The sequence below is a fragment of the Balaenoptera physalus genome (assembly GCF_965194825.1).
Source record: "Balaenoptera physalus genome assembly, chromosome: 10".
NCBI classification, from domain to species: Eukaryota; Metazoa; Chordata; class Mammalia; order Artiodactyla; family Balaenopteridae; genus Balaenoptera; species Balaenoptera physalus.
This window is the reverse complement of record NC_138889.1, coordinates 99,287,451-99,312,807: the sequence shown is the minus strand read 5'-3', so window position 1 is coordinate 99,312,807 and position 25,357 is coordinate 99,287,451. Positions and strand designations below refer to the sequence as shown.

At 35.9% G+C, this 25,357-nt stretch overlaps 1 protein-coding gene across 16 annotated transcripts in view; it reads left to right on the top strand.

Annotated features, from left to right (window-relative positions):
* Positions 1-25,357, top strand: part of PHF21A (PHD finger protein 21A) — a 195,265-nt gene that overhangs the window by 31,665 nt on the left and 138,243 nt on the right. For 14 of the 16 annotated variants that reach the window (XM_082410760.1, XM_082410757.1, XM_082410756.1 and 11 more), the window contains 4 exons: positions 685-725; positions 7,717-7,860; positions 12,107-12,139; positions 14,305-14,370. In XM_082410760.1, the coding sequence (XP_082266886.1) occupies positions 7,807-7,860; positions 12,107-12,139; positions 14,305-14,370 (153 nt within the window). In that variant the 5' untranslated portion in view covers positions 685-725; positions 7,717-7,806. Of the gene's footprint in view, positions 1-684; positions 726-2,086; positions 2,199-7,716; positions 7,861-12,106; positions 12,140-14,304; positions 14,371-25,357 lie in introns of all 16 variants that reach the window. The other 2 variants (XM_082410761.1, XM_082410752.1) reach the window with 1 other exon arrangement.

Here is a 25,357-nt window from a genome sequence, read left to right as displayed (position 1 = left end):
AAAAAAAAAAACACACAATTGATAAAAGCATCACTGAGCATTGGATTGAGATCCCAAAACCTTGATTTTCTTTCTGGCTCAATCACTGATTAACTATGTGGCATAGGGAAAGTCACTTTTGTGTTACGTGGTTTACAGTTTCAGGTGGTGAGACTTTAAGATTGTGAATGAAAAGTTAAATTATGACTATACATATAAAATGCTGTGACTTTTAAGCCTTATATAAAACAAATCCATTTCAAGATTAATTGAAAAAAAGGCCTTTTAAGTAGACCAAACTAAGGGCCAGTGATGTTAGCCTAATTTGTAACATAAAGCAGCAAACAGTGAAAGTTCATTTGTTGGGGATGAGGGTTGTATTTCTGTGTTACTTAGATGAGGTGAATTTCATTTCTGTGTCTTTTAGGAAAGGGAAACCGTCAACTACTTACTTTTTCTTGTCTTGAAAAAGCTGTGGAAAAGTGAAAAAACTGGAAAATTAGAGATCTAACTGCCCTTGAATTCTTTCCTTGCTGTAAAAACTACCTATCTCTTTCTTTTTTTTTTTTTCTTTTGGTTTTAAAGCTTTGGACATTTTTGTGTGTGTGTGTGTGTTTTTGTTGTTGGTGTTAAAAACAGCTTTTGATGACATGTCATAAATCTGTGTTTGTAGTCTAATTCCATTTTCCCCTTCTTCTGTTGTAGGGAGCAAGAGAGCTGAAGGAGAGCCAGTTTCCCCAAAATTGGTAAGTACTTTTTTCAGGCAACCATAGTGTGCCTGATGCTAGTTGATTAATAATTCAAATGTTCGGTGAAATTTTTTTTTTTTTTTTTTTTTGCAAAAAAGCTCTCTCCCAGAAATGAGAATGAGGCTTTGCTGTTTGTACTGAGTGAAAGTGAATTTTTGTCTAATTTCACATAGCCATATCTCAAATGCATTTGTGTTTCTAATAATACTGCTAGGCTTGCATGTTCCTGCATTCAGTAACGTCTTAAAATGTAACGGTCCCCTTTGCGAAAAATGTCCTTAATGCAGTGGTTAGGGCTAAAAATCAAAAAAATCAGGAAATTCAAACGTTAAGGTTCCCATTGTGTTTTGTATTACTTAATATGCGTTAAATTTGATGGCCTTAGTATATGTGCAAAATGGCTAGGTTAATGTAACTATGGGAACCTTGACTTGAAATTTGGGACTCTTAAGCATGTATATTATTAAATTTAATGTTGAGTTGGCTTCATGTCTGATATTGCATTTTCAGTGTGTGTTTTGTATAATTCTTGAAGAGGAAAAAAAAAGAGAGAGAAATGTAGCAGTGTGGGGCATAGAGGCAAACACATTTTTTTCCTAGTATCAACTTTAATGTCTACTTTAACAGCTTATAAATCATCACACTTAATCATTTCTTTGAATGTCTAATTCAGATTACACAGGGCAGTCCAGTGTCTAAAGACCAAACAAATATTAATCTTATTTGGAGAGCATGTATTATGATTAAAAAATTAAATTCAAACAAGATAACTGGAATAGGGTAGTCCCCTAATGCAAGGCTACTCTTTTTTTTCTGTTTTAATTCTCTCTCATAGTAATTAATTTAGTGGGTGGAGTAGATATTTGGTTAAAGCTTCTTTTCATAATTATGGTCCTTGAGGTATCGCTTAACCTTTTGGGGATTGGGCTTTGAACGTGAAAGGGAGGCATTTGAACCAGTTAATCTTACATTTTACTACCATTTTATTCTACTTGCCTTTCTCTCATGGAACCACTTAAAATAAATAATCAAGACCCTATAGCCCTTTACTCTGAGATGTGATGGAATCATAGATTCTTAAAGAAGAAGGGACGTTAAGGGCCTTCTCTTTCAGCTTTTTACCAGGTGTGGCAATTTCTTCTCTTATGTCCCTGGCAGATTGTTATTTGGTTACATACTGAATACTACATTTAAAAAAAATGTAGCTCATATTTTCTGTAATGTATTCCGAGGAACTCTAGTTCCACAGAAATTAATAAATATTATTGGGGTGGGGCGGGGGTGGGGAAAATGTTCTGTGGTCAAATAATTTGGAAAATGCTGCTTTAAACAAAGTTAAACAGGTTTCTTTACTGCAGGACTTCTCAGAACCTTTAATATGCTAATGTGCATTGTGAATCTCCAAGAGGGGGATATGATATGCAGCATTCTTGAATACTTCTATTGACAGGGAGCCCACTACCTCATAAGGTAACCCATTCCTTTTTTGTACAGCTCTAATCCTTAGCTCTTCCTTACATTGATCTGAAATCTCTTCTCCCATAACTTCCACTTCTCTTAAGTACTTATTGGTTATACTAAGACCACCACACCCTCTTATGTTATCCTTTGTGTAGTCAATATATATATATGATTCTGGCCAGGCTTGTCTGGACTATTTTTTATCATTAAATAGCATTCTGGTAAATGTGGCAACCATTTCTAAAATCTCAACCTCATTGTCACTATGCTCCTATACTACTCTTCAGACTCCTTCATTTTGAATTTCTGTGAGTTTTTAAATATACTTCATCTTTCTTGTTGTTGGGTATGGTTGGGAAGATTTTAGTACAGATGCTTGATTTCTGTAAAGAAAGGTGAGAACTAGAAGAGCGTATATGTGCCTACCAGGCCTGGGCCCAGGAAGCTGAGGTAGAACCTGTATGTTAGAGTGAACACTGGTGGTAGGGAGAGGGGCAGGACACTGCAGCAGACCTGTGTAGGAGAGGGTGCTGTGGGGAAACCCTGACTCGACCGAAAATACCGCACCCTTGTGTTGGAATGGTATGACCTGCATAGGTGTTCCTTTTCTTTAGTGAGGACCTGACCCCCTTGCCCCCAAAAAAGCCAGAGAAAAGAAAAATACGTATTTTATACTCAAAGACATCCATACATTCAGATACCATAAACCTAATTGTGTGTGTGTGTGTGTGTGTGTGTGTGTGTGTGTGTGTGTATAAATTTATTTTAGTGGTTAGGAAACATCAGTCTTACCAGCTGAGGTGACTTTTGTCAACACCTGTAATACCAGGATTTGAGCATAGTAACCTTGCCAGATTCAGAGGGTGGCCTCTAAAATCAAGCTCTTTGTGCAGCAGCGTTTTCTGTTGATCTGTGGAGTGTCACCAAAGAAATATCACCGTGAAAATAAGAAAAACGTTACATTGTTTTTTAATGTCATTTTTATTGATTCAAGTTAGTAAATGTTAGTTTTCAATAAGAGCTATTAAAATATTGTTTTTATTTTTGGCGTTTGTGATCGTTTTTAGCACTAGTTAAAAGTTAAAGATATATTTTATCTCCTAGCACATTAGATACATAGTAAGCAATAAGTATTTAGTACAAATTGAAACCTGATGTTTTAGTATTAGGCATCTGTCAAGTAAGGATACATAGATCTGTCGAGGCTTTCTACTTTTTCATATTTTAAAAAATTAATTAAACCTACTCTAAACACAATTTTGAGAGTATAGATCAAAAGTGGGGTCTTAACACCGAGTAGATATATGGTATAGAGAACACTGAGCTGTTCATTTTTAAGGAATTCAGTCTGGGGGTACAATGTATTACAGACTTACTGTTAGTTAAAGAAACTTGGTTGGGGACTTCCCTGGTGGTCCAGTGGTAAAGAATCCGCCTTCCAGTGCAGGGGACGCAGGTTGGATCCCTGGTTGGGAAACTAAATATCCCGTATGCCGCGGGGCAACTAAGCCCGTGCGCCACAACTACTGAGCTCGCGCGCCTCAGTGAGAGAGCCTGCATACCGAAAACTACAGCGCCCACGTGCTCTGGAGCCTGCGCACCACAACTAGAGAGAAGCCCACGCGCCACAGTGAAAGATCCCACATGACTCAACGAAAATCCTGCATGCTGCAACTAAGACCTGACGCAGAGAAAGAGAGAGAGAGGGAGGGAGAGAGGGAGGGAGGGAGGGAGGGAAGGAGGGAGGAAGGAAGAATTAAAAAAAAAAGAAACTTGGTTGGTGAGTTGTTTTGATTGGAAAAAGCTTTATATCAATTCAGGAACAGAGCAGTGATTTTTGGTAATAAATTCAGAGTTAGAGCATTACTACATTATTAGAATCATAATGAAAGACCTAGAGGTCACATATCTCCAAGCAGAACTGTAACCAGATAAAATAGTTAGAAGCCCCTTTCTTAGAGAATTTGAAAATAAGAAAGCCTACAGTCTTTCCAGCAATATGCTATGTTGAGAAGTTGATATAAAAGTTTGTGTATGAATAAGAGTTAAATTAAGTATGTTAAGAATAGCATAGAATTTTACAGTTTACAAAGGGCTTTTCATATAACTTCACCTAATTTAAACCTCATAGCAATTTTATGAAATAGGTGATACTGTTTCCATTTTCCTGATTTATAAGCAAACAAACCTAAAGCTGAGAGTGGTTGTACAGTGAGTAAGTGGAATCAGGTTCTTTTTTGGTTTTTTTTGAGACAGTGAATGTTCTTTCTAGACATTACATCTGCCTTTTTTTAGTGGGATTTGATTATTTTGTTTGTTAGGTTTGTGGAGTTTTTATTTATGTTTTTGGGTTTTTGTTATTTGAAGCTGGGAGGTCATTAGGTGTCCCAGTCGTTTGACATGTACAGTTTTCAATATAATGAACGTTGGTATTTTGTGTTAGGCACTTGTCTTCTCTGGTGATAGTATTTAGAGCTGATGGGTGGTGAAAGGCATTGTACCTCAATAAACTGTTTTAGGAGTCTGTTCATATTTATGTTGCAGCAGCTGATATTTATAACTTACTAGAATTGGTCAAAATATGTTAAATCATCTTTTTATAAATTTAGCAAATAATACCTTCTTTATAATGCTATAAACTGCCTCCAAATGGTCATCACATGGTGGCTGCATGAGTTGTCTAAGCCCCCCAAATATTTTTTAAAAGGATTCAACATGTGCTTGCCTTGTTTTTGTAGGCTATGAATATATATGTATACAACTTGTTCCTTTAGGCAGAAACCAGTCTCTTAAAATTGCTATTCAGAAAGAGACTTTTATGAAGAAGAAAGATATCAAATGAATCTTCTAATCCTTCATAAGTTTTTTTATAATAAGTCACTACCTTTTTTAACCCTTCAGTTTTATCTTGAAATAAAATGAGTAATTGGCATTTAGAATCCTTGCCAAATAAAATTTTGTGCCTTTGTGTGTCTCTAATAAGCAGACAACAATCTGATGAAGGATGTAAAAGCTGTCACCTCCTCAATAACTTGAGTTGCAGGCTTCTTATCCTGTGAGGCACTCTTTGACATTTAGAGCCTCCCAGTTAAACCCTGGTTTTACTTATTCTTTTCCTGAACATTTTGTTTCATCAGTATAAAATTTTCTGATGTTTTCTAGCAATTCTAAGTTAATTTTTTGTTATTTAAAAATAAGTACGTATTTTCCATGGAAAAATGTGTAAATATTGATAACTCTGAAAAGAAGAAAGTAAATAACCCTGAGTGCTACTGCTCAGAGATAACTAATAGCAAATTATGAAAGTGCCACCTGACCTAAACTCTAGACAGCTCAGAGTATTACTGTTTTTACAAATCTTTGTCAGTTTGATTGACAAAAATGTGTCTTCTTAAATTTACATTTCTATGACTCTCTTGAAGATAGATGTTTTTCATGTTGGTCATTCTTATTTCTTCTGTGAGTTGCTTTTTCATAATTAAAAAAATTAATTTGTAATTAATTTGTAAGCACTCTGTAACTGTACAAATTATGTTAACCCTTTGTTGTGTCTATTGTTAAGTTCTCCATGTTTTTAACCTGCTGTTTGTTTCCAGAGTTTATGAGTTGAGTTCAGCTTTGATATTATATGTTGCTACCAGTAAGGTAAAATATGGCCTTTCTGTTGTTGAAAATACCCTTCAAGGTGATTCTTAATTTGAGAAAAATTATAAGGAATCATTTTTGGACACATTTTTCTGATAGCCTTAAAACTGATTTAAGTACTGTTTGCAGGAAGAACTCTAATGCATACATAAGTCAGGAATTTGAGTAGGGAGATTACTTTAATATTTAAAATTACAGTGACTGTATAGTTTTAACATTTGCTTTAGTGTATAGAATAAACTTACGTGACAACAAAAGCCTTGGTCTAAATCAGTAACTTAATGATTCTGATATTTATGTAGTTCCAAAGATTTTTTAAGGTAATAAATATCTGAAAAGCCTGGGTTTGTTCATCAAAATCACACTTTCCAAATTATCTCCCCTAAACATACTACATCTATGAAAATTTTTGGTTGACAATATCATTGTACAATAATAATGTGGAGGCTTTTCTAGCCTCCACAAATATAAGTTTGAAGGTATTTTACATTTTTGAAATTTATTATTTTTTAAAAAAAGGTTAGAGTATTTTGATATTACATAACATAGTATACAAGCCCTAGGGGAGAGATTGCCAATGATGTTTTAAGCCTAGTGAGATTCAACAAATATAATGAAGATTAATATTCACCCGATTACAGCCTGAAGTTAGTGATTTCACTATAACTCTGTTAAATCAGTTTTTAAAGAAGTTTTAAGAAAACTTAGGACTTTATCCATAGATACATAATTTTTAGAAAGTATAAAGATTATGAATCTCATTGAATTGGCATAAGGAGTAGCAGTTCTAACTTCCTGATTGTTCCCTTCCTCAGTTTGTAAGAATGCTGAAAAGCTGCTCTAACTACAAGTTTTATAGGTACAAGGAAGAAAGGAGAAAGAAGTAAAGTTTAAATTTATTCAAGTAAACTTTTGCTTCAGGGAGAGTACCTAAAATCATGTCTAAGGCCACGTTCAAGAAAAAAGAAAAAAAATGAAAAGAGAAATTAGCCATTGAGTTAATTTAAATTGCAGTAGTGATGAGCAGAGCAGAATAGGAAGGTTCACATTCACAAATCTAGACTTTTGACATTGTCTCCACCTGCATTTCTACGTGCAGCCAAAGAGATGCACCGGCAGGCTTGAAAAGAAGATGGTGTTCATTGTAAAGCTGGAAAAGTCTGTTCTATTGCTAGACCCACCTCATTTGTTGTGCACGATAGAATTATTTTTTAACATCCCTGTCATAACTTTGTGGAAAGCAGAGTTACATTGCAATGTGTTTGTGTTAAGTATTAATTTGTTAAATGTAAACCTTTAAACTATACCAGAATTGCCCCTGTTTTGAGTTTCTTTATTTTTTAAATGGAGTGAGTGAGAGTCCATCCAAATTGTGAGAGTACTCTGGCCTTCTTTAACCTCCGAGAGATCCTGAACTCTCCAGTTCACTCTGTGTGATGGTTAAAAATGTATGATCATGTTGTTATGTGTCTCTTTCTAAGAACAGCATGTCCTGGATGGTTGTCCTCTCCCCCTCTAGACTCCCAACGCATCCAGGACAGAAGAGGTCTTGTTCAGCTCTGTATCCTCAGAAAGTAGTATCTAGCGTGGTGCTGAGCGCCTAGTAAGTGCTTAGCTGTTTTCATGACCAGATTAAGCACATTTTTTTTTCATTTCTTACGTATTTGAAGTGTTTTCGAGAGAAATGCTCAGAGAATAAAACCCAGCAAGTTTTGGTACCAATTCAGAAAAAACTACTCATTTTGGAAAGAAATCTGTTTGGGGAAATTTTTTGCCCTGTGTTTAGTCGACGAAATATTTCGACTAATGTAATTTATTTTATCTAACGTATATTTCCTTTATACCCAACATAATGATCCAAAACATTTTATGATCTCTACAGCTGCAGTAAGAAGAGGAGTTTGTTATTTTAAACAGAGGCTGAAGAAACTATAGAATTAGCAGACATAAGAAGAAGTGGAGAAGGTAGAGAATGGAGTTGCAGACTCTACAGGAGGCTCTTAAAGTGGAAATTCAGGTTCACCAGGTATGTTTCATTCATGGCTTCTCCCACATCATGTCATTGGTAATGGCTAAATTAGTAAACAGGCTATCTCTGATTTTTAGTAGAGCTTTTAATCGTTTTTCAGTCACTTGTCCAAGAGTCATGTTATTTGCCTTTTATTACTACTCAACAAACTCATTGGTAATATTTTCGAGAACTTTAATAAAATATTCCTGACTTCTCTTCCAGACAAAACTAAAAATATTCTTTTCCATATAGCGAAGGTGTTAAAAAAAACCTCTGTTTTTTTTCTGTTCTTTGGTTCATCTGAGGGACTTTGTTCGTGTGACTTAACTTGCATGTTTTATTTGTTTATTTTTCAAAATTTATTTTATTGAAGTATAGTTGATTTACAGTGTTGTGTTAATTTCTGCTGTACATCAAAGTGATTCAGTTATGCATATATATACACATTCTTTTTCATATTCTCTTTCATTATGGTTTATCATAGGATACTGAATATAGTTCCCTGTGTTAACTTGCATATTTTAAATAACAAAGCATATTTAAATTGACTACCATGTATACTGAAGTTTTTACTCATATGTGATTTTTGGACATACCAATTTTATAAAAATTATAATTACGAAAAAACTTAATGTTTATTGTTTAAAAATCTAATTTAAATTTTAAAATTACATTTATTGACTCAAAAGGGATATAATATTCTTCCTAAAGTTATCACTCTCAATATTCACATTAATTATTTTCCTGTATATTTAACTATTTTTTTAGCATAAAATTAATAGCTTTTATATTCATCCTTAATTATTATATAGCATTTTGTTTGTATGGTAATAAACATTTATTTATGTTTATCAGTGTTGGTTGATAGTATTTTAACATATAAAGTATGTAAGATATTTCACTCCAGTTATATTTGGAATCCTTTCCTATTAAAAAAAGTTTAAGTATTTTTTTTTTTAATTTTTATTTATTTATTTATTTATTATTTTTGGCTGTGTTGGGTCTTCGTTTCTGTGCGAGGGCTTTCTCTAGTTGCGGCAAGTGGGGGCCACCCTTCATCGCGGTGCGCGGGCCTCTCACTATCGCGGCCTCTCTTGTTGCGGAGCACAGGCTCCAGACGCGCAGGCTCAGTAGTTGTGGCTCACGGGCCTAGTTGCTCCGCGGCATGTGGGATTTTCCCAGACCAGGGCTCGAACCCGTGTCCCCTGCATTGGCAGGCAGATTCTTAACCACTGCGCCACCAGGGAAGCCCAGTTTAAGTATTAATAGTAGGGACTTCCCGGGTGGTCCAGTGGCTAAGACTCCACGTTTCCACTGCAGGGGGCACGGGTTTGATCCCTGGTCAGGGAACTAAGATCCCGCATGCTGCGCGGTGTGGCCAAAAAAAAAAAAAAAAAAAAGTTTTAACAGTAAATCCAAGTGACATGCCTTGCTTGTAAATCTGATGCTGTTATTCTGATTGGATACATGGTAACCTACATGATCACTGATCATGACAAGTTCAGGGATGCTAGAAATGACATCAAAGTAAGCACTGGCTATTAGGCTGAGGCCAAAGTCAGATTGTACATTTGACTAAATATTGGGGCAGAAGCCACCCCTTCATCATTTCCACTTAGGGAAACTAGGGCTGAAAATGAGCTTACTGTATAGAAGGTGTGTCCTGAAACTACCTGGTATTGCTGTGGTAGAAGTATACTTTTGTTCTTTATGGACCGAGATGATTTAAAAAGTAGTGACGTACACGTGGTTGATATTGAATAAATGTTTACATAATAATGGCCTGTGATGGGCATCTCATCTTTTTTGGGAAATTGCCTTTTTGATTATTCTTATGCAGATTTTTTTAACTTTTGGAGTATTTTTACTCTACATGGAACAGAGAATAGTATAAAGCAGAGGTTAGCAGACTTTTTGCAAAGGGCCAGAGGGTAAAGTATTTTATACTATGGGCATCATTTATGGCCTCTGTCACAACAACTCTGCTCTGCTGCTGTACACACAGAGCAGCCATAGACAGTGTATAAATGGATGGGTGTGACTGTGTCCCAGTAAAACTTTATTTACAAAGGCAGGGTGCCTGTGGGCTGTAGTTTGCCAGCCCTTGGCTTAAACTATATTCTCATGAAAAATTGCTGCGTTCTTACAATAGAAAGTAACTTCACTTTGATAACACACAACGTCACCTTGAAGTCACTAGGGATTTGGATGGTCTAGTTAAGTTGCCCAGCTTGTTCTGTCCTGCCTCTAATGGTCTGAAATGCAGCTTGCTTGATTATAGGTAGAAAAGTTGGCTTATTTATTTCCTCCAGAGGTAGAGACTTACTTTGGTTATCAGTTTTTAAATTTCAGTGTCGTGGAGGAAAACCTTTTTCAGCTTTAAAAAGGCAACTTTAGTATAGTACTCCACTCTCTGGTGACAAAAGCAGAAAGGAAAATGAAGGACTTTTTTCATTGAAGAATGTGGCTAGCCTTTAGGCTGCATTAGTAAAAATGTATATGTATAAAACCTTATGTTTCTATTTCATTGAGTTCTTCAAATGTGTGTTATTACTATTTTGTAGATTAAGACCAGGATATAGAAGAGTTACCACTGTCATATATGAAGTAGAGTATAGTAACATATACCTTGCGTATTTGGAGGTCATATGGTTGGCAATCTCAGCTATCCAGAATGTATACCTTAGCACCTGAAGTAAGGTTTTTGACAAGCTAGAATAAATGTTAGAAGTCACACAAGATTATACATTTTACTCAAGGGGGATTTCTTAGGCTATTCACTCATCTTAGAATTACTTCACTGAGTGTATCACAAAGCAGCTCAGAAGTAGCAAATTGGAATTCGGGTTCAGGGGCTCTTAGAGGGAGGCATAGTAATAGTAGCAAGATTTGCTAGCTGACTGCTTGGCATTAAGGAGTAGACTGAAAAACTCAAATGCAGGCACAAGAACTCTTTAGAACACAGCAGTTTGGGGCCTTTATTGTAAGGACCTTTTTGTATTGTTTGCAGAATAGTACATTGAGGTAATCGTGCCTCTAAGTGTCATTAAATGCTGCTTTTTTTCTATTTAATAAGGCAGATAAGTATATAATATATTTTAGAAAGGTTGTATTTTACGACTAAAAACTATTATTTATTTATTTATGACTGTGCTGGGTCTTCGTTGTGGCGTGTGGGTTCTTCATCGCGGCATGCGGGCTTCTCTAGTTGTGGCGTGTGGGCTCCAGAGTGCGCGGGTTCAGTAGTGCGGTGTGCAGGCTTAGTTGCCCTGCAGCTTGTGGGATCTTAGTTCCCTGACCAAGGATCAAACCCATGTTCCCTGCATTGGAAGGCGGATTCTTAACCACTGGACTACCAGCGAAATCCCTACGACTAAAAACTTTAAAAATGTCTTGTCACCCAAAGAGAGGGACAGATTTTTCAGTTATATGAAAAATTCACTTGGAGAACAGCTTATTCCTAGATACTTTTAGGACTCAGCCTTCTGATATTTCCTTTATGCTTCAAATTCTTCTGTCCCTGGTTATTGTTACCTTTGGGCAGCGATGCTTTTGGAAGTTGGGTTAGGTCAGTTGACATACATTTTTCTTTGTTTTTCATTTTTTGGACTTGTGTTTTCCCTAGTAAAGGCCTTTCTTATTCAGTACTCTGGTAGTACTCTCCTTCCCACAGGAACCCAGGTAGGTAGAATTTTGCATTACTGTTCCTTCACTTCCTTACTCTCAAATACTGAGTATCACTGCTCCACTGAGTACATCCCCCCTCCCCCCACACAGAGGACAGTGGCAGAGTCACATCTGACACTAGGCTCCTTCTGTGAACCAAACCAGCAGACTCGCCAAATCTGTTTGCTGTATACAAACAGGCCTGTTTTTGTATGGGAGCACCTTGTTTCCAGGACTTACTTGGGACTCTAGACAATGACAACCTTTTAAAGGGATGTTTGGCTTTTGGAGCATTCAGCTTATTTAAATTGTCTTTTACAAGCTCCCCTCCCCCAGCCCATCTCCAGATTTGTTTAAAGGCAGGAAGCTCTTCATTTCAAATATAAAGCGATAGTTTGAATTTTTTTTTTTATTATTAAGAGGAGTGTTTCATTAACTTTTTATATAGATCACAGAAGCTTTTGGTCTGTTCTGATTGTGGTATTGCTCATTTTTTTGTGTGGACTTAAAACTCTAGATTTTGGGGGCTAAGGCTGATTAGCCGTAGTGAGTTTATATGTAAGACTGATGGCTCTTTTTCTCTTTTTATTATCAGAAACTGGTTGCTCAAATGAAACAGGATCCACAGGTAAAATACTACTTTTATTCACTTAATTTTTAAATTAAAATAATTTAAAATAAAGTGACCATAAAATATTAAAATACAGACAATACTTAGGTTTTAGAAACTATCTCATCTGTAACAGCAATTTTTTTTAGTACATTGGTCTTCATGTTATAAGAATTAAGAAAACTCCAGTCATTCTATTATAATATAGCTATTATTTCATCTTTGTTACTGTTATTTTGCTTTTATTTTATGTTAATTGCTTTGAATATTTTGGGAAAAAAATTGAGAGTTAATACTCTTTCATATAGCTTAAATTTCATTTCCACAAGCCCACTTACTCAAAATCAGAGTTTGCAGGGCTTTCTGTAATCTCAGAATTATTGAATATGGCCCAGAAACATTTTTATTTTCTCCTTGTTTATAGTATAGAACATTTAAATACTTAATCTCACTATGTTCAGAATAGAATTTTAGAATAATTTTTTAAAAGCATTTTTAAAAATTTCATTTTTGAAAGAACCCTTAGAGAGGGTTTTAAAGAACCTTATATAGTAATTCATCAGGTGTTACCTTTTCTTTAAAGTCTCATAGGGGTTTTTGGCTCAGCCATTTTATTTTCTATCCCTGAAGAGAAATCTTCCTAAAAATTTATCTTGTCTTTAATTAGTATATTTATAGTTCAGGCAGTGTCTCTTTTGCAGCAGTTAGACAGTGGGTCATAAGTATGGAGAGTATTTATCAGACATTCTCAGGATTTCTCCCTTGCATTTATTTACTCATAATCTGTTCACAGAACACCTAGACCCATTGATGGTGGGGTGTCTGTGTGTGTATATGTATATTTGTATATGTACACACACATTTTTTTTTTTAGCTTGTTAAACATACCATACATGCCTCATTGTAAAATTAAGTAAAATAGCTTCTTGGATTAAAGAATGGTACTGAGGCAGATTGATTTTTGGAAGTGGGAAATAATATTCATTTCTACAAATTTAGCCCCCAGTGGCTTAACTATTGTGTTTTTAACACAAACCATTGATTCTGAGAGCTGGCAGTGATATCCACTTAACTCCTGTTTGACAGTCCAACTTCTTTGAGAAACTTCTCCATTTTAATTTTTTTAATATATATTATAATTTAAATTAGGTTTAGGCAACCAAGAGTCAGTAGACCTTAGATGAATAGATTCTTTTATATTTAATATGGTAACTTATGTTATCAGCAACTGAAATATTGTTAGAAAACTTCAGCATTTCTGATATAGCTGGCAGTCATGTAACAGAGCAGTCTTAATGTGAAGAATCTGAGGGGGCAGTAAGTTGCTGGACAGTCTTGTGGGTGATCTCATTAGAGAGGTCTTATATCACATGCTGTCACAAAAAAGACCACATGGAGTAAACGTGAAGGGGAGGTTGTATGCCCCCACCCTGTCAGAAGACCAGGCAGGATGAATTGAAAGAATTGCATGTGAAAGGACGAAGGAAAAGTAGTCTCTCATTGGGGTGCTATTCAATCTGCTAGTGATCCTGTTACATTAAGCTTTTGAAAACTTTTAATTTTGGATTTTTCTCTCATCTGAGTAAAAGACAGGCATGCTCAGTGTATCTCATTTAAAATAGTATTCTTTTCTGATTCCTAACATTTTAGAACTGAGAAGTTGCCCTGGCAGTCAGTATGTTAATTTGAATGATGTAGTGTTTAAGGCAGTTGCAGCACTGACAGCTTTTCAAATCTAGGCTAAAATAACAAATGTACTCTACTAAATAAGAGAGAGGGCAAGCAGAGAAAAACCTTTTTTTTACTGATAATGCCGTTCAGCATGCAGTGTGTTCATACTTACAACTGATTAGTGGAGCTTTAGGTTTTCTGTCAACTGTTACTTCTTATGAAGAATAACTATTTTAGTAGAAAGGAGTAGTATTACAGTACAAAATGCTGAAATATAAAACTTCTTGCAATTGCAAAGGAGCTTACCCCTTTTCTAGTGTTAGCAACCTACATTTAGGATCTATGCACTAGGTGGTGGTAATATGACTACAATTTAATGCATGACAAATATGATTGGCTAAATGCTTAAGATTGCTTCATCGTTTGTAATACAGTTTGCATAAAGTCATCTTGCTACTCTTCTGTTAACAAATGAAATATCTTCCTCACAGATATTTTTTCTTTCCAATCAGAATGCTGATTTAAAGAAACAGCTTCATGAACTTCAAGCCAAAATCACAGCTTTGAGTGAGAAACAGGTAGGGGAAAAAGGAGGGGGGGGCATATTTTTAACATTGTGTTCTAAAGATATGTCTGCTCGAGGCTTCTAGGAGAACTGCTATTTTTCCTCATGTGTGAAAATAAGTGTGGGCAGCCAGACTCAGTTTTAATTTTGTTTGAGATCTGTTTATCTATTTTTATTTTTGGTTGAAATCAGTCTCTAGAGTATCCCATGGGTATATGTTACTGGCAAATATCTAAAAGCAGGGTGGCAGGCTGCTGTTAACTGTGTTAATTAAACTCTATAGTTTACCCATAGAGGATAGGGGCAGAGAAAGTTAGTGGGAGTATGTGATCCAGAATCTTATAGTTGCTGGATGTGCCTTGTTACCTGTTTTAAAGGCTTGAGATGACATTTAACTTAACGTGGAGTGGTTGTAAGTAGATTGCTCTAAGTGTAGATCTCCCATTCTGATGATTGTCATTCCTTTATGTTAATCTTTGTTAGATATTGACCTACTATTATGTGAAAAAACTTTGGTGGAGCCTTGTTAGATATATTCTATATAGGACAAAAAAAGAACATTTTGCTTTTTTTCCCAGGGACATCTGGAAAGTGTTCTTTGGAATTTCTTGTATAATGACCTCCACTTCGCCAATTCAGGCAGCTCCTGCCACCAGGTGGAGTGTGACAATTGATAGAGCTATAAGTAAACGTCTGTGGAAATCTGACAAAACATTTGTTTTCTTGTTCCTTCCCTGCCACTCTCCCTTTGGTTAAAAGGGGTGGTTTTGGAGTAGATGAATGTGTGAACCAAAATGATGAGGTGATTTGCAATTGATAGTTCATGCTAGTGATATCTTATTGAAGATTTTTAGCTATATAGTTCTCAGTTATTGATTTTTGTGTGTTTTTTTTTAAACTTTTATTTAGTGAAATAATAGCAATGAGAGTAATTTATTCCTGGAGATTCCTGATTGTGTTTATATTATGTATTGTATTGTGTTTTCATTTAACTAAGGGGAGAAATAAATTTTGAGAACTATGGTGAATAGATAATGAATCATTAATGTTTCAGAATAGAATCTTTTTCCAAGCTTAGTGAACAATTGCTTTTTTCTCCCCTCTCCTATTCTAATGCTTCTGCATTCCCCCATCTTGTCTTCTTCAGAAATAAGAGGTATTTTAGATTATGGAATTGCCAAACTAAAATTGGGAGGAGGTAACATGGTAGAGAACAATTTATAAGGAAAAATATAAACAGAGTTTGTTAGACGTATTTGGCTCTGAAAGTGATTCATTTCTCTAAAGTCAAAATGATGTGTGTTAGTGAAAATGTTCTAGCTTTAAAATTCTGTTAGCACTGAGCCTCCTTAAAATTTCAGGGTTAGTTTGACAAGATGCCAATGAATGAGTCACTTTTGCTGAAAAATTCACGTGTTCTAGCAGGGAAGGAAGGTGAGAACTGATTAGTGGAGTAGGGGATAGGGGATGTTGTCACAAAGTTAAGACAACCTAAGGCTACATTTGGGGAAAATGGGGCAATTGTAAAAAATGTACATTTATTTGAAATTTTTATGAGAACTGATGTAAAGATTTGGTTTATTTCTGTAACTTCTTATTCTTTTATTTTTTTTTCTGCTAGGGACCTCACTTAATAGAACATTGCAACCATTTATGTTTAGTAAGACGTTTCATCAAGTGGCAAACTCTGTCATCTGAACTAAGTTTGGATTTTAGAACCTAGAATTTTAAACAATGGGTGTAGCATCAGGAGAATGTTAGGTATACAAAGTAAAGAAAGCTAGTGTCAGAAACTAAAATGCAGTCTTGCAGTTTTTAAAGTATTTGCTTAACTGTTGAAACAACCTTTTTGATAGAAAAGAATACGTATCATTTTTAGGTAGGATAGTACTTGACGGAAGCACAGCTATAAAATTCAAAAGCTGGTCCTTCCTCAGACCTGTTTCCAACATGAAACACTGATACTTTGTTTAAAATAGTTTTATTTTAGAACAAACTCCTAATGCTGTATGCCCAGCTTTTTGTTTTTCCTTCTCAAAAGATCTGCTTAGCCTCTGGCAAAACTTACTGATTTTCCTTCTACTTTAATAACTGAAATCTGAATTACCTTACTCGCATGACTAATAATTTAATATTAAGTTTTTGGTTGTGAGAAAAAATTTAAATACAGAAAAGTTCAAAGAATGTCATATTCAAGAATTAACAGCTATTAACCCTTTGTCATATTTGTTTCCGTTCTTTTTCTATATGCATTTTTCTATAATCATTTTTCCAAATCCACTTGAAAACTTAATTATGGAAATAATAAAAGCATATGTTCTCTTATTATGCTTTATTAAAAAATAAAACATTGCAGATAGTAACTAATTCTAACAGTAGGCACTTATTAGTTCTTATTTGTTATTGCTACTTCAGTCTTTGATACTTATTCTGTTTCTTCCTCAAGACTAATTACAAAATGGTGCACTCCATTTCGGAAAATATAGTCTTTATTAAGCATCCTTGATGGCTAAAACTCAGTGAATTTCAATGAATTCTTGTTAGATAGTTCCAGTGCTTTCAACCTGTAATTTGAGATTTCTGAACAGAAGCTCCCCGTGGCGGTTTTTGAAGTCATCTTCTTGACCCACAGGGCTTTAATTTGTGGTTGACAGGTTGTTTTCTAAATGTTAAAAAAAATATATATATTTATTTATTTGGCTGCATCGGGTCCTAGTTGCGGCATGCAGGATCTTTAGTTGCGGCTAGTGGGATCTAGTTCCCTGACCAGGGCTCGAACCCGGGCCCCCTGCATTGGGAGCATGGAGTCTTAGCTACTGGACCACCAGGGAAGTCCTTGTGGTTGACAGTTTTAACCCAGACTTGATTAAGCTAAATAAATTATATGTTATATAGCCATTAAAAATCATGGTTTCAAAAATGTTTTAATGACATAGGAATGCACTTATGGTAAAATAAATGAAAAAGCACATGCAACTTCATATGCATTACAATCCCATTTTTGTGTGTTGTGTGTATATATGTGTGTAGGCGTATAAGTGTATAAAAACAGCGTCAGTATAAAATGTTGCGAAGTGATGATTTACAGGTAGTTTATTTTTTCTTTATATTCTTATGTATATTTGCTACATTCTCCACAATAAATACGTTTCCTTTTTATAATCAGAAATAGACAAGAAACAATTATTTAAAAAAAAATTTAACACCAAAGTCTTGTCTTTTCCAGGGAGGATTAGCATTTAAAAATCTAATGACATTCTCCTTATGGTTTATGAACCACTCTAATCAGAGAATCCAGCTATTTTAAACACTAGTAGTACTGAAGTGTGGAAGCAACTATTAATTTCTTTAATAGCATGTGTTCTCATTCTGCACCCCTCCCCTCTCATTTTTGACATGTATGTGTGGTCTTTTGCTTGTCACGATGGATATTCTAATATTGGAGCCAATGCAGTTAGTTGCTTTAGTGCTCTGCTTTCATTCTAATTCATTCATTGTAGAAGCAATCTTAACATCCCAGTTTGTTGCTTATTCCTACTGAGATTCAGGCTTAAGCCATAGTAGTTTCATCTTTGATTTCCCCCTTCTTGAGGGGTTTGCCACCCCACCTCCCTTCACCTGGTGCTCTCCTGGCCAGGCATCAGGTAGGTTGCAGCTTAAAAGTTACTTCCTCAGAGGACCTATCCCTGAAACCCCTTCCTCCTGTCAAAACCAGCAGTTTCTATTATAATCTCTCATTGAACCCTTCATCTTTCCTTCATAGCTGTGCCATTTAGGATTAGGTTCAGCTGTGGATGTCTGAAAACCCAAAATGAAAATGACTTAAACAAGGTAGAATTTTATCTGTCTCATGTGAAAGCTCTGTAGGTGTAATAAGGCTGGTGACAGTGGTTCCACAGTGCCAGGGAACCCAGGCTCCTCCTATTCTATTGCTCTGCCATTCTCAGCATGAAGCTTCCACATCATAGTCCAAAATAGCTGCTCCATCTGGTAAGAAGGGGGAAAGCAAGTCCTTTATTTTTAAGGATGTTTACTGGAAGTTGCATGCCTCACTTCCAATTAGATCCCATTGGTCAGAACTTGGTCGCATGGCCCCAAGTAGGAGCAGGGAAGGCTGGGAAGTATAGTTCATTCCAGGTGGCCATGGGCCGATAAAATTCAGTGACTCTAGTACTGAGCAAGAAGGGGGAAATAAATACTGGGGATAATTAGCAATTTCTACCACAATATTTTATCACAATTTGTAATTACATATATATGATTATTATTTTTTAATATCTGTCTTCCTCACTAGACTGTTAGTTTCAAGAAGTCAGGGAACATACTTATTTACTTCTTTATTCCAAGTATAGTATTTAGCATAAAATAATATTTAGCACAGAAAATCATTTGTACTTCTTAAAAGAATTATTTTATCTACCTGATCTTTTTCTCTACTTGTAGATATTTTTTAAACAGTGCATCTTGCTTTTTATACTTTTTAAACTTAAATATTATGAACATTATCATACATTTTTGTGTGTTCTTTAAGAACGTAATTCTTTTTTTTTCTTCAATTTTATTTAATTTAAGTAATTAATTTATTTTTGCTGCACTGGGTCTTAGTTGCGGCATGCGGGATCTTCATTGCGGCATGTGGGATCTTTTAGTTGCGGCATGCGGGCTCTTAATTGTGGCATGCGAACTGTTAGTTGTGGCATGCATGCGGGATCTAGTTCCCCGACCAGAGATCGCACCCGGGTCCCCTGCATTGGGAGCGTGGAGTCTTAACCCCCTGGACCACCAGGGAAGTCCCAAGAACATAATTTTTAATAGCTTTAAATATTTAATAGTCTGGCTAGATCATAACTTATTTCACTATTCAGTCTATTGTTTGATGATAGAATGTTTTCAGTTTTCTGTTGTTTATAAATGTTGCTATGATAAATTCACCCTAAATATGTGAATCTGTTCTCTCTAATTGCCCCAGGATACATTCTCAGGTGTGAGATTATTGGGTGTATTGGTCAGCTATTGCCATAACAGTTCTGCATAACAAACCAGTGTTTTATTGAGTTACAACACTAAGGGTTTATTTTCACACTGGGTCTAGATCCTCCTCATCTAGGCTGGGCTTGGCCAGGCACATCTACTTCAGTTTGTGGGTTGGTTGGCCTGCCTCAGGCTGTAGGTTGGGTTAGATCTCCTCTAAATGTGTTTTTCTGAGGCCTATCATGAAGGGGCAGCAGCTACCTGGGGCATAGTCATATCATGGTTTATCACCAGAGTGTAAGAAATAAGCCAAACTACCAGAACATGTTTTAAGCCTCTGCTGGCATCAAGTCTCATTAGCCAAAACAAACCATGTGGCCAAGCCTTGCAAAATTACATGACAAAGGGTGTGAATGTATAATTTTATGACAGAGAGAATATGAAGAGTTGAAAGCAATAATCCATCTACCATTCTTGGTCAAAGTGTATAAAAAAACTTTTACAATATTTAAAAAAAAAACTTTTATTACTTATTTCTAAATAGTCTCCAGAAAAGGCTGTATCAGATTAACAGCATATATGAGAGTAACAAGTCTTCCCCAAGAGATACCTTGGCGGCGGGGGGACTGGCGGGGAAGCACTTTGCTAATTTGGAAGATGGATTAATATGTATCTGATGCTTACCTGAAGGTATATTTTTCATGCCATTTGTCCATGGTACAAATATTCCATAGTATTCCATAGAATTACCTTTTGATTTTGGGTTTTGTTTTTCTGTCACCCTTTCCTCTATTTTTCTTAATCCTTTTGAGAGAGGTAGACCCCGTCATAGTCTTTGGTCTTTGCTCCTGGTTTGCTTTTCTGAGTCTGTGTTTAAAAATCATAGCCTCTATTCCTTACAGATTGCTCAACCTAATACAAGATGAAATACTTTTCTGGGTTTAATAAATAGTTGCCGTTCATGGAAACATTCTCATTTAACATTTGAACATATTTTAGTAAAATGGCTTCTGAAGCCTTTGGGAGAGAAGTTTCTGTTCCTGCCATAACTAATTATGTTTCTGATACATAGAACAACATAATTTAAGCTAAGTAGGTGACTTGAACAGTGGACTGGCTGTGGGGCGGGGGGGCGGGGGGACACTGAGTGTTTGATTCTGTTCCTTACTCTGTCACAGACCTGTTGATAGATTTTGAGTTATTAAGTAATTTAATACGTCCGTTTCCTTAGTTATGAAATGTTTGAATAATGCCTTTTAAGAGTTAATGAACATGTATCGAGTGCACTGAATATTTTTGGAGGTAAGTTCTATTTAAATGGAAATTGTTAGCTTTGGTCATGGTGGTTAACTTCATCTCATATGTAATACCTTCGTCTTATAAGTAAAGTACTACTTTTTGAAGGAGCTTAGAACATTTCACATTTAACTCAGTCATGAGTACATCATTGTAATACATAAACTGGGACATGGACTATTTGTGACTTAGCCACGATTAGATAGTTAATTGTATCAGATTCACGACTAGAATCCAGATCACTGTACTATTTGTTCAGTTTTATTTAGTAAATTATATTCTTAAATTACTCTGTGGACCTTTATCACGTATTTTTTGAAATAGGACATTAGGCACAATAATTACATTGCCTTTAAGCTCCATTGCCTTGGAGTCATGTAAGTAAATTAGTTCTTGTAGTTTCATATTGGTAACCTGATACATGACTGTCTCCAGCCTCTGATACCAGTAACCATAGAAAGTTACCCTCTCTCATTCGTAACCAAACTAGTGTGATTGACATGTCACATTAGAATTTAGAATTGTTATTTTCTTAGAGTTCCTTGAATTATAATGGGAATCTGACCTCATCTTTATCTAAAGTTTAGGAGTTCCTAGGATTTAATCTAGTTCATCCCTCCTGCACACTATTTATGTGAAACCATTGGTCCAAATGTTTGTTGAGTTTACTGACTCTTGTGTGCATAGGTTCCTTCTCCCTTGCATCAAATACAGGAAATGTATTATTTCAAATTCCTTCTGGTGAAATCCTGTTGTCTTATATTAAACCAAGATGAGACGAATGAAGGGCTCAGAAATACAAGGCAGGAACATAAAGGTTCTGAAGATTGAAAGGTTGTGTGCCTTTGATGTGACTGTGGTTCCCAGTGCTGCATTATCTCCTGGGTCTTTTTAACCTTTATTCTCAGAGTGCAGTTGTCTCTATGGCCGGTAGTTGTAATCTGCTGGTCAAAGATTTGATTATCTCTTTAAGATAGAAAAGCTTGATTAAGGAACTCATATTTTAATAATATTGTGCCATGTTATTGTAGGACATTTTACCTGAATATGGTGGAGGAAATCAAGTTAAGTGGGTGACTTGTACCAAGTGCAGCAATCTGCTAGCTGAGTAGGTTAGAGTAATCTTCTTCTCAGGTCATCCTAATCATTTATTTTTGGTGCTGGTAAGTGCAGTGACTTAAAAAATTCGGTTTGAAAGTTTCAATTCTCATCATCAGGTGTTGCATGTCTTGACACTGGGCTACTAGTATCTACTGTATTTATTTCCTCTTTACTCATCTGTTACTTAACAGAGAGCAATTGCTTCAAGCTATGAAAATCTAGTCAAAGCCCAAGTTTGTAGCCCTGTGTTTAGGGGCTCTTCACTTTGACTCTTTGGAAAACGTTAATCTAATTCTTGGGTGGTAGGTGGTGTACACAACAAATGCTTAACAGGGCCTTAGCCAGTATAATTCCGACTCTACCTTTCCACTGTGTCAGTAAATTAATTTGTGCTTTTAAATAATCAGTTCCTTCTAATTTATTCCCTTCTCCCTGGGATCTGTGTTCTTTTCAAATTTCTTTATCATTCTAAGATTCTGACTCACCTGTTTATTCCATATCCATTTGTTGAAAGTTTTCTGTGGTGAAAGGCATGGTCCTAGGCCCATGGGAGATGCTGGGAATGAAAACCTTACAGTGTTACTTCCCTGTGACTGGTCATCACCTGAAAGATGTGCAAGCTCATTAACCCTGACACCTTTGGCAACTCATTCTTGATCGCTTCTCTTGCATCCTTTCCTGCCATACATACCCCATAAGTTCCCTGATGTCACCTTTATTCACTGGACTCTCTAAAGACTTCATGCGCTTGCGCATGCTGTTCTCTACAGCTGAAATTCACTTTCCTCTTTGCCTGGTAAATTCCTGCTTATCCTTTAAAGACCCAGTTTAAGCAAAGATCCTCTAAAGCTTCCCTTGACTTTTGTCCACACTCCAGGCAGAGTTAGAGATCCGTTTTCTGTGTACTCATGCTGTTTATGCCTACCTCTCTTATTTGTACTTATTGTGTTGTATTGTAATTATATGTTTGTAAGCTCCCTCTAGGACAGGGAGTGTGTCTTGATCATGTTTGTATCCCCAAAGCCTAGCATGGTAGATATGTAGGCAAGCATTTTTGAATGTATTAATTCATTATGCTTTCAAGAAGCTAGTAGTCTAGTAAGGTGGCCCAGTATGTTGAAAGTCCATACTAAGACATTTTACCATTAAAAGGAGATTTCCATTCAAATAGTTAAATTCCCCCTTTTTTTGGGAAAAAATATTCTCAATATTGTTTCCTACTTAATGCTTTAAGAACATTCAATAACGTTATTACCTCTGTTCCAGTTCGGAGCAGCTTTATCATAGTTCCAGGAAAGGAAAACTTTTATGAAGTGAAGTAGCATAAACTAGTAAATGAGCCTGGGTCCAGCAATCTGGAAACGTAATATATCTAGAAACAGTGTCCTCTGCATCGTTGCTACATCACTTACCTCTTTCTGCAGTACCTCTTTAGGTTTCTTTTCCTGATCTTATAAAACATGCTTACATCCCTGCTATTGTTTTAAACAACAAAAAAATTCCTTCCTTTGTTAATTTCTTTATGCCATTGTCCTATCTCTCTCTACCCTCCATCCCTTCATTATTAAACTTATTAAATTATTAAATATTATTCAACTCAGGCTCTATTTGATATTACATTTGTGTTTTTTTTTTTTTTTTTTAGTCCTGTATCAGCCCCACTGCAATCAGTTTCCATCTTCATTCTACTCTGTTGAGCTCACGGAAACTTCCAGTAACATAATTGCCAAGTCTAAAGGAAGTTTTTCACACTTCATCTCACTTGCACTAACTGTAGCATTTCATATTAATGACCACTTTCTTCTTCAGAAAACCAAGAATCTTCCTTTCCTGGTTCTCCTTTTACCTCTTTGAATGCACCTACTCAGTTTCCTTCTCAGGCAGTTGTTCCTCAGCCTACCCTTTAAAAACTAATATTCTGTAGGTATTTTATCCTTGTCTTCCTTTTCATCTTGCTCTATTTTTCCCCTGTAGGTGATATCCTGCCTTAAACCACCACTGAGTGCCACTGACCTCCAAATCTTTATTCCTCTTCTCCTCTCTTACCTGAGGTCCAGACAGATGTGCATTTTCAGCTTCTGCCTACTGGATGTCCCAAAGCTCTGTATTCTCCAAACAGAATCCTATATCCATCCCTCTTCAAATTCTACTTCTCCTTCTTTCCCTTTGTGGTTAGTGATACCCCATTCATCCAGTGGCCAGGCAGAAACATGGAAATGATCATGGACTTCTTTCTCACTCTCCCTTGGTCTCTCATCCATAATTACAAAGTCCTGTTTATTCAGGCTCCTCAGCATTACCCATACCCTCCTACTCCCTTTCCATGGCATTGCCTTGCATCCAGTTACTATCTCTTACGATTCAACCTTTCCGCTATTTTCAGGATGATCTAAAGTAAAACCCTTGTATGTTACTTTCCTGCTTGAGATCCTTCAGTCTGTAGCTCACCTTCCCTTGTACTGTAGAGAAAAGTCCAGACTCCTTATGATGGCTCAGAAAACCCCTCATTATCTTGTTCATGCCTGCCTCTTCACTGAACTCATACATACCTTTTCCTCCAGACTTCCACATACTTAATTTTCTTGGTTATGCTCCATTGTTTCTTTGACCTGGGATGTTCTTTCCCATATTCTTTGCTTAGAGCAAACCTGGAGTTACCTTCTACCCTTTGACCCAGTAAGCTAATTTTTAGGGCATTATAGTTCAGAAATAGCCACACAAAATTTGAAACAACTACAAATAAATCAGGGTGCAATTAGCAAGTAATACATAAGAGCTGTATATGCATATTATGAGGTGCTTAACTGAATAGAAAGGTGAATGGAAGGTGAAAAAAGCAAATTATAAAACAGATGTACAATATGATTCATTATTTAAAATACAAAATATTTAAAAACCATGTTTGTATATATGCATTCATGGTCATTTATACTTGGAAATGCATGGGAAAACTCTAGACTATCTAGAATTATTTACGTGGAGCTGTTAACAGTGATTACCTCTAAGAAGTGGGATTCAAAAGAGGTGACTGAGGAAGCTGGCACTTGTAACTTTGTATATTCTTTTTAAATTTGTTTTTAAAATATTGAAGTATAGCATAAATACAAAAAACTACACATATATGTATATATTTATATATATGTACATACGGCTCAAATATATTTTTACAAACTGAAACACCCAGGTAACCAGCACCCGTATCAGTATCAGAACATTACCATCACCACAGAAACTGTTACGTGCTTTCTTCAACTCACTACTGCCCTCCACCAGAGAAACCACTATTGTGACTTCTAACAGCCTAGGTTAATTTTGCCTATATGAAATCAAGTAGGGTGTACTATTTAATGTCTGGCTTATTTTGTTGAACATAATGTTTATGAGGTTATATCTGTTTCTTTGGAACTGTTTTTTAAAAACTTTAAAAAATAATTATAGAGTCACAGGAAGTTGTCTTTTGAAATTTTAAATCACTAAAGAATAAAAGTTTGTCATCTCCTGGATATACCCACCCTAAAGTCTCTTGGCATTGTTAAATGTGTCCTCTTGTGAATTGATAGTTCGTTGCTCTGTTGCTTTTATCACATTTCACTAATTATTTGTTTGTATGCTTATCTCCCTTCCAGATTGTG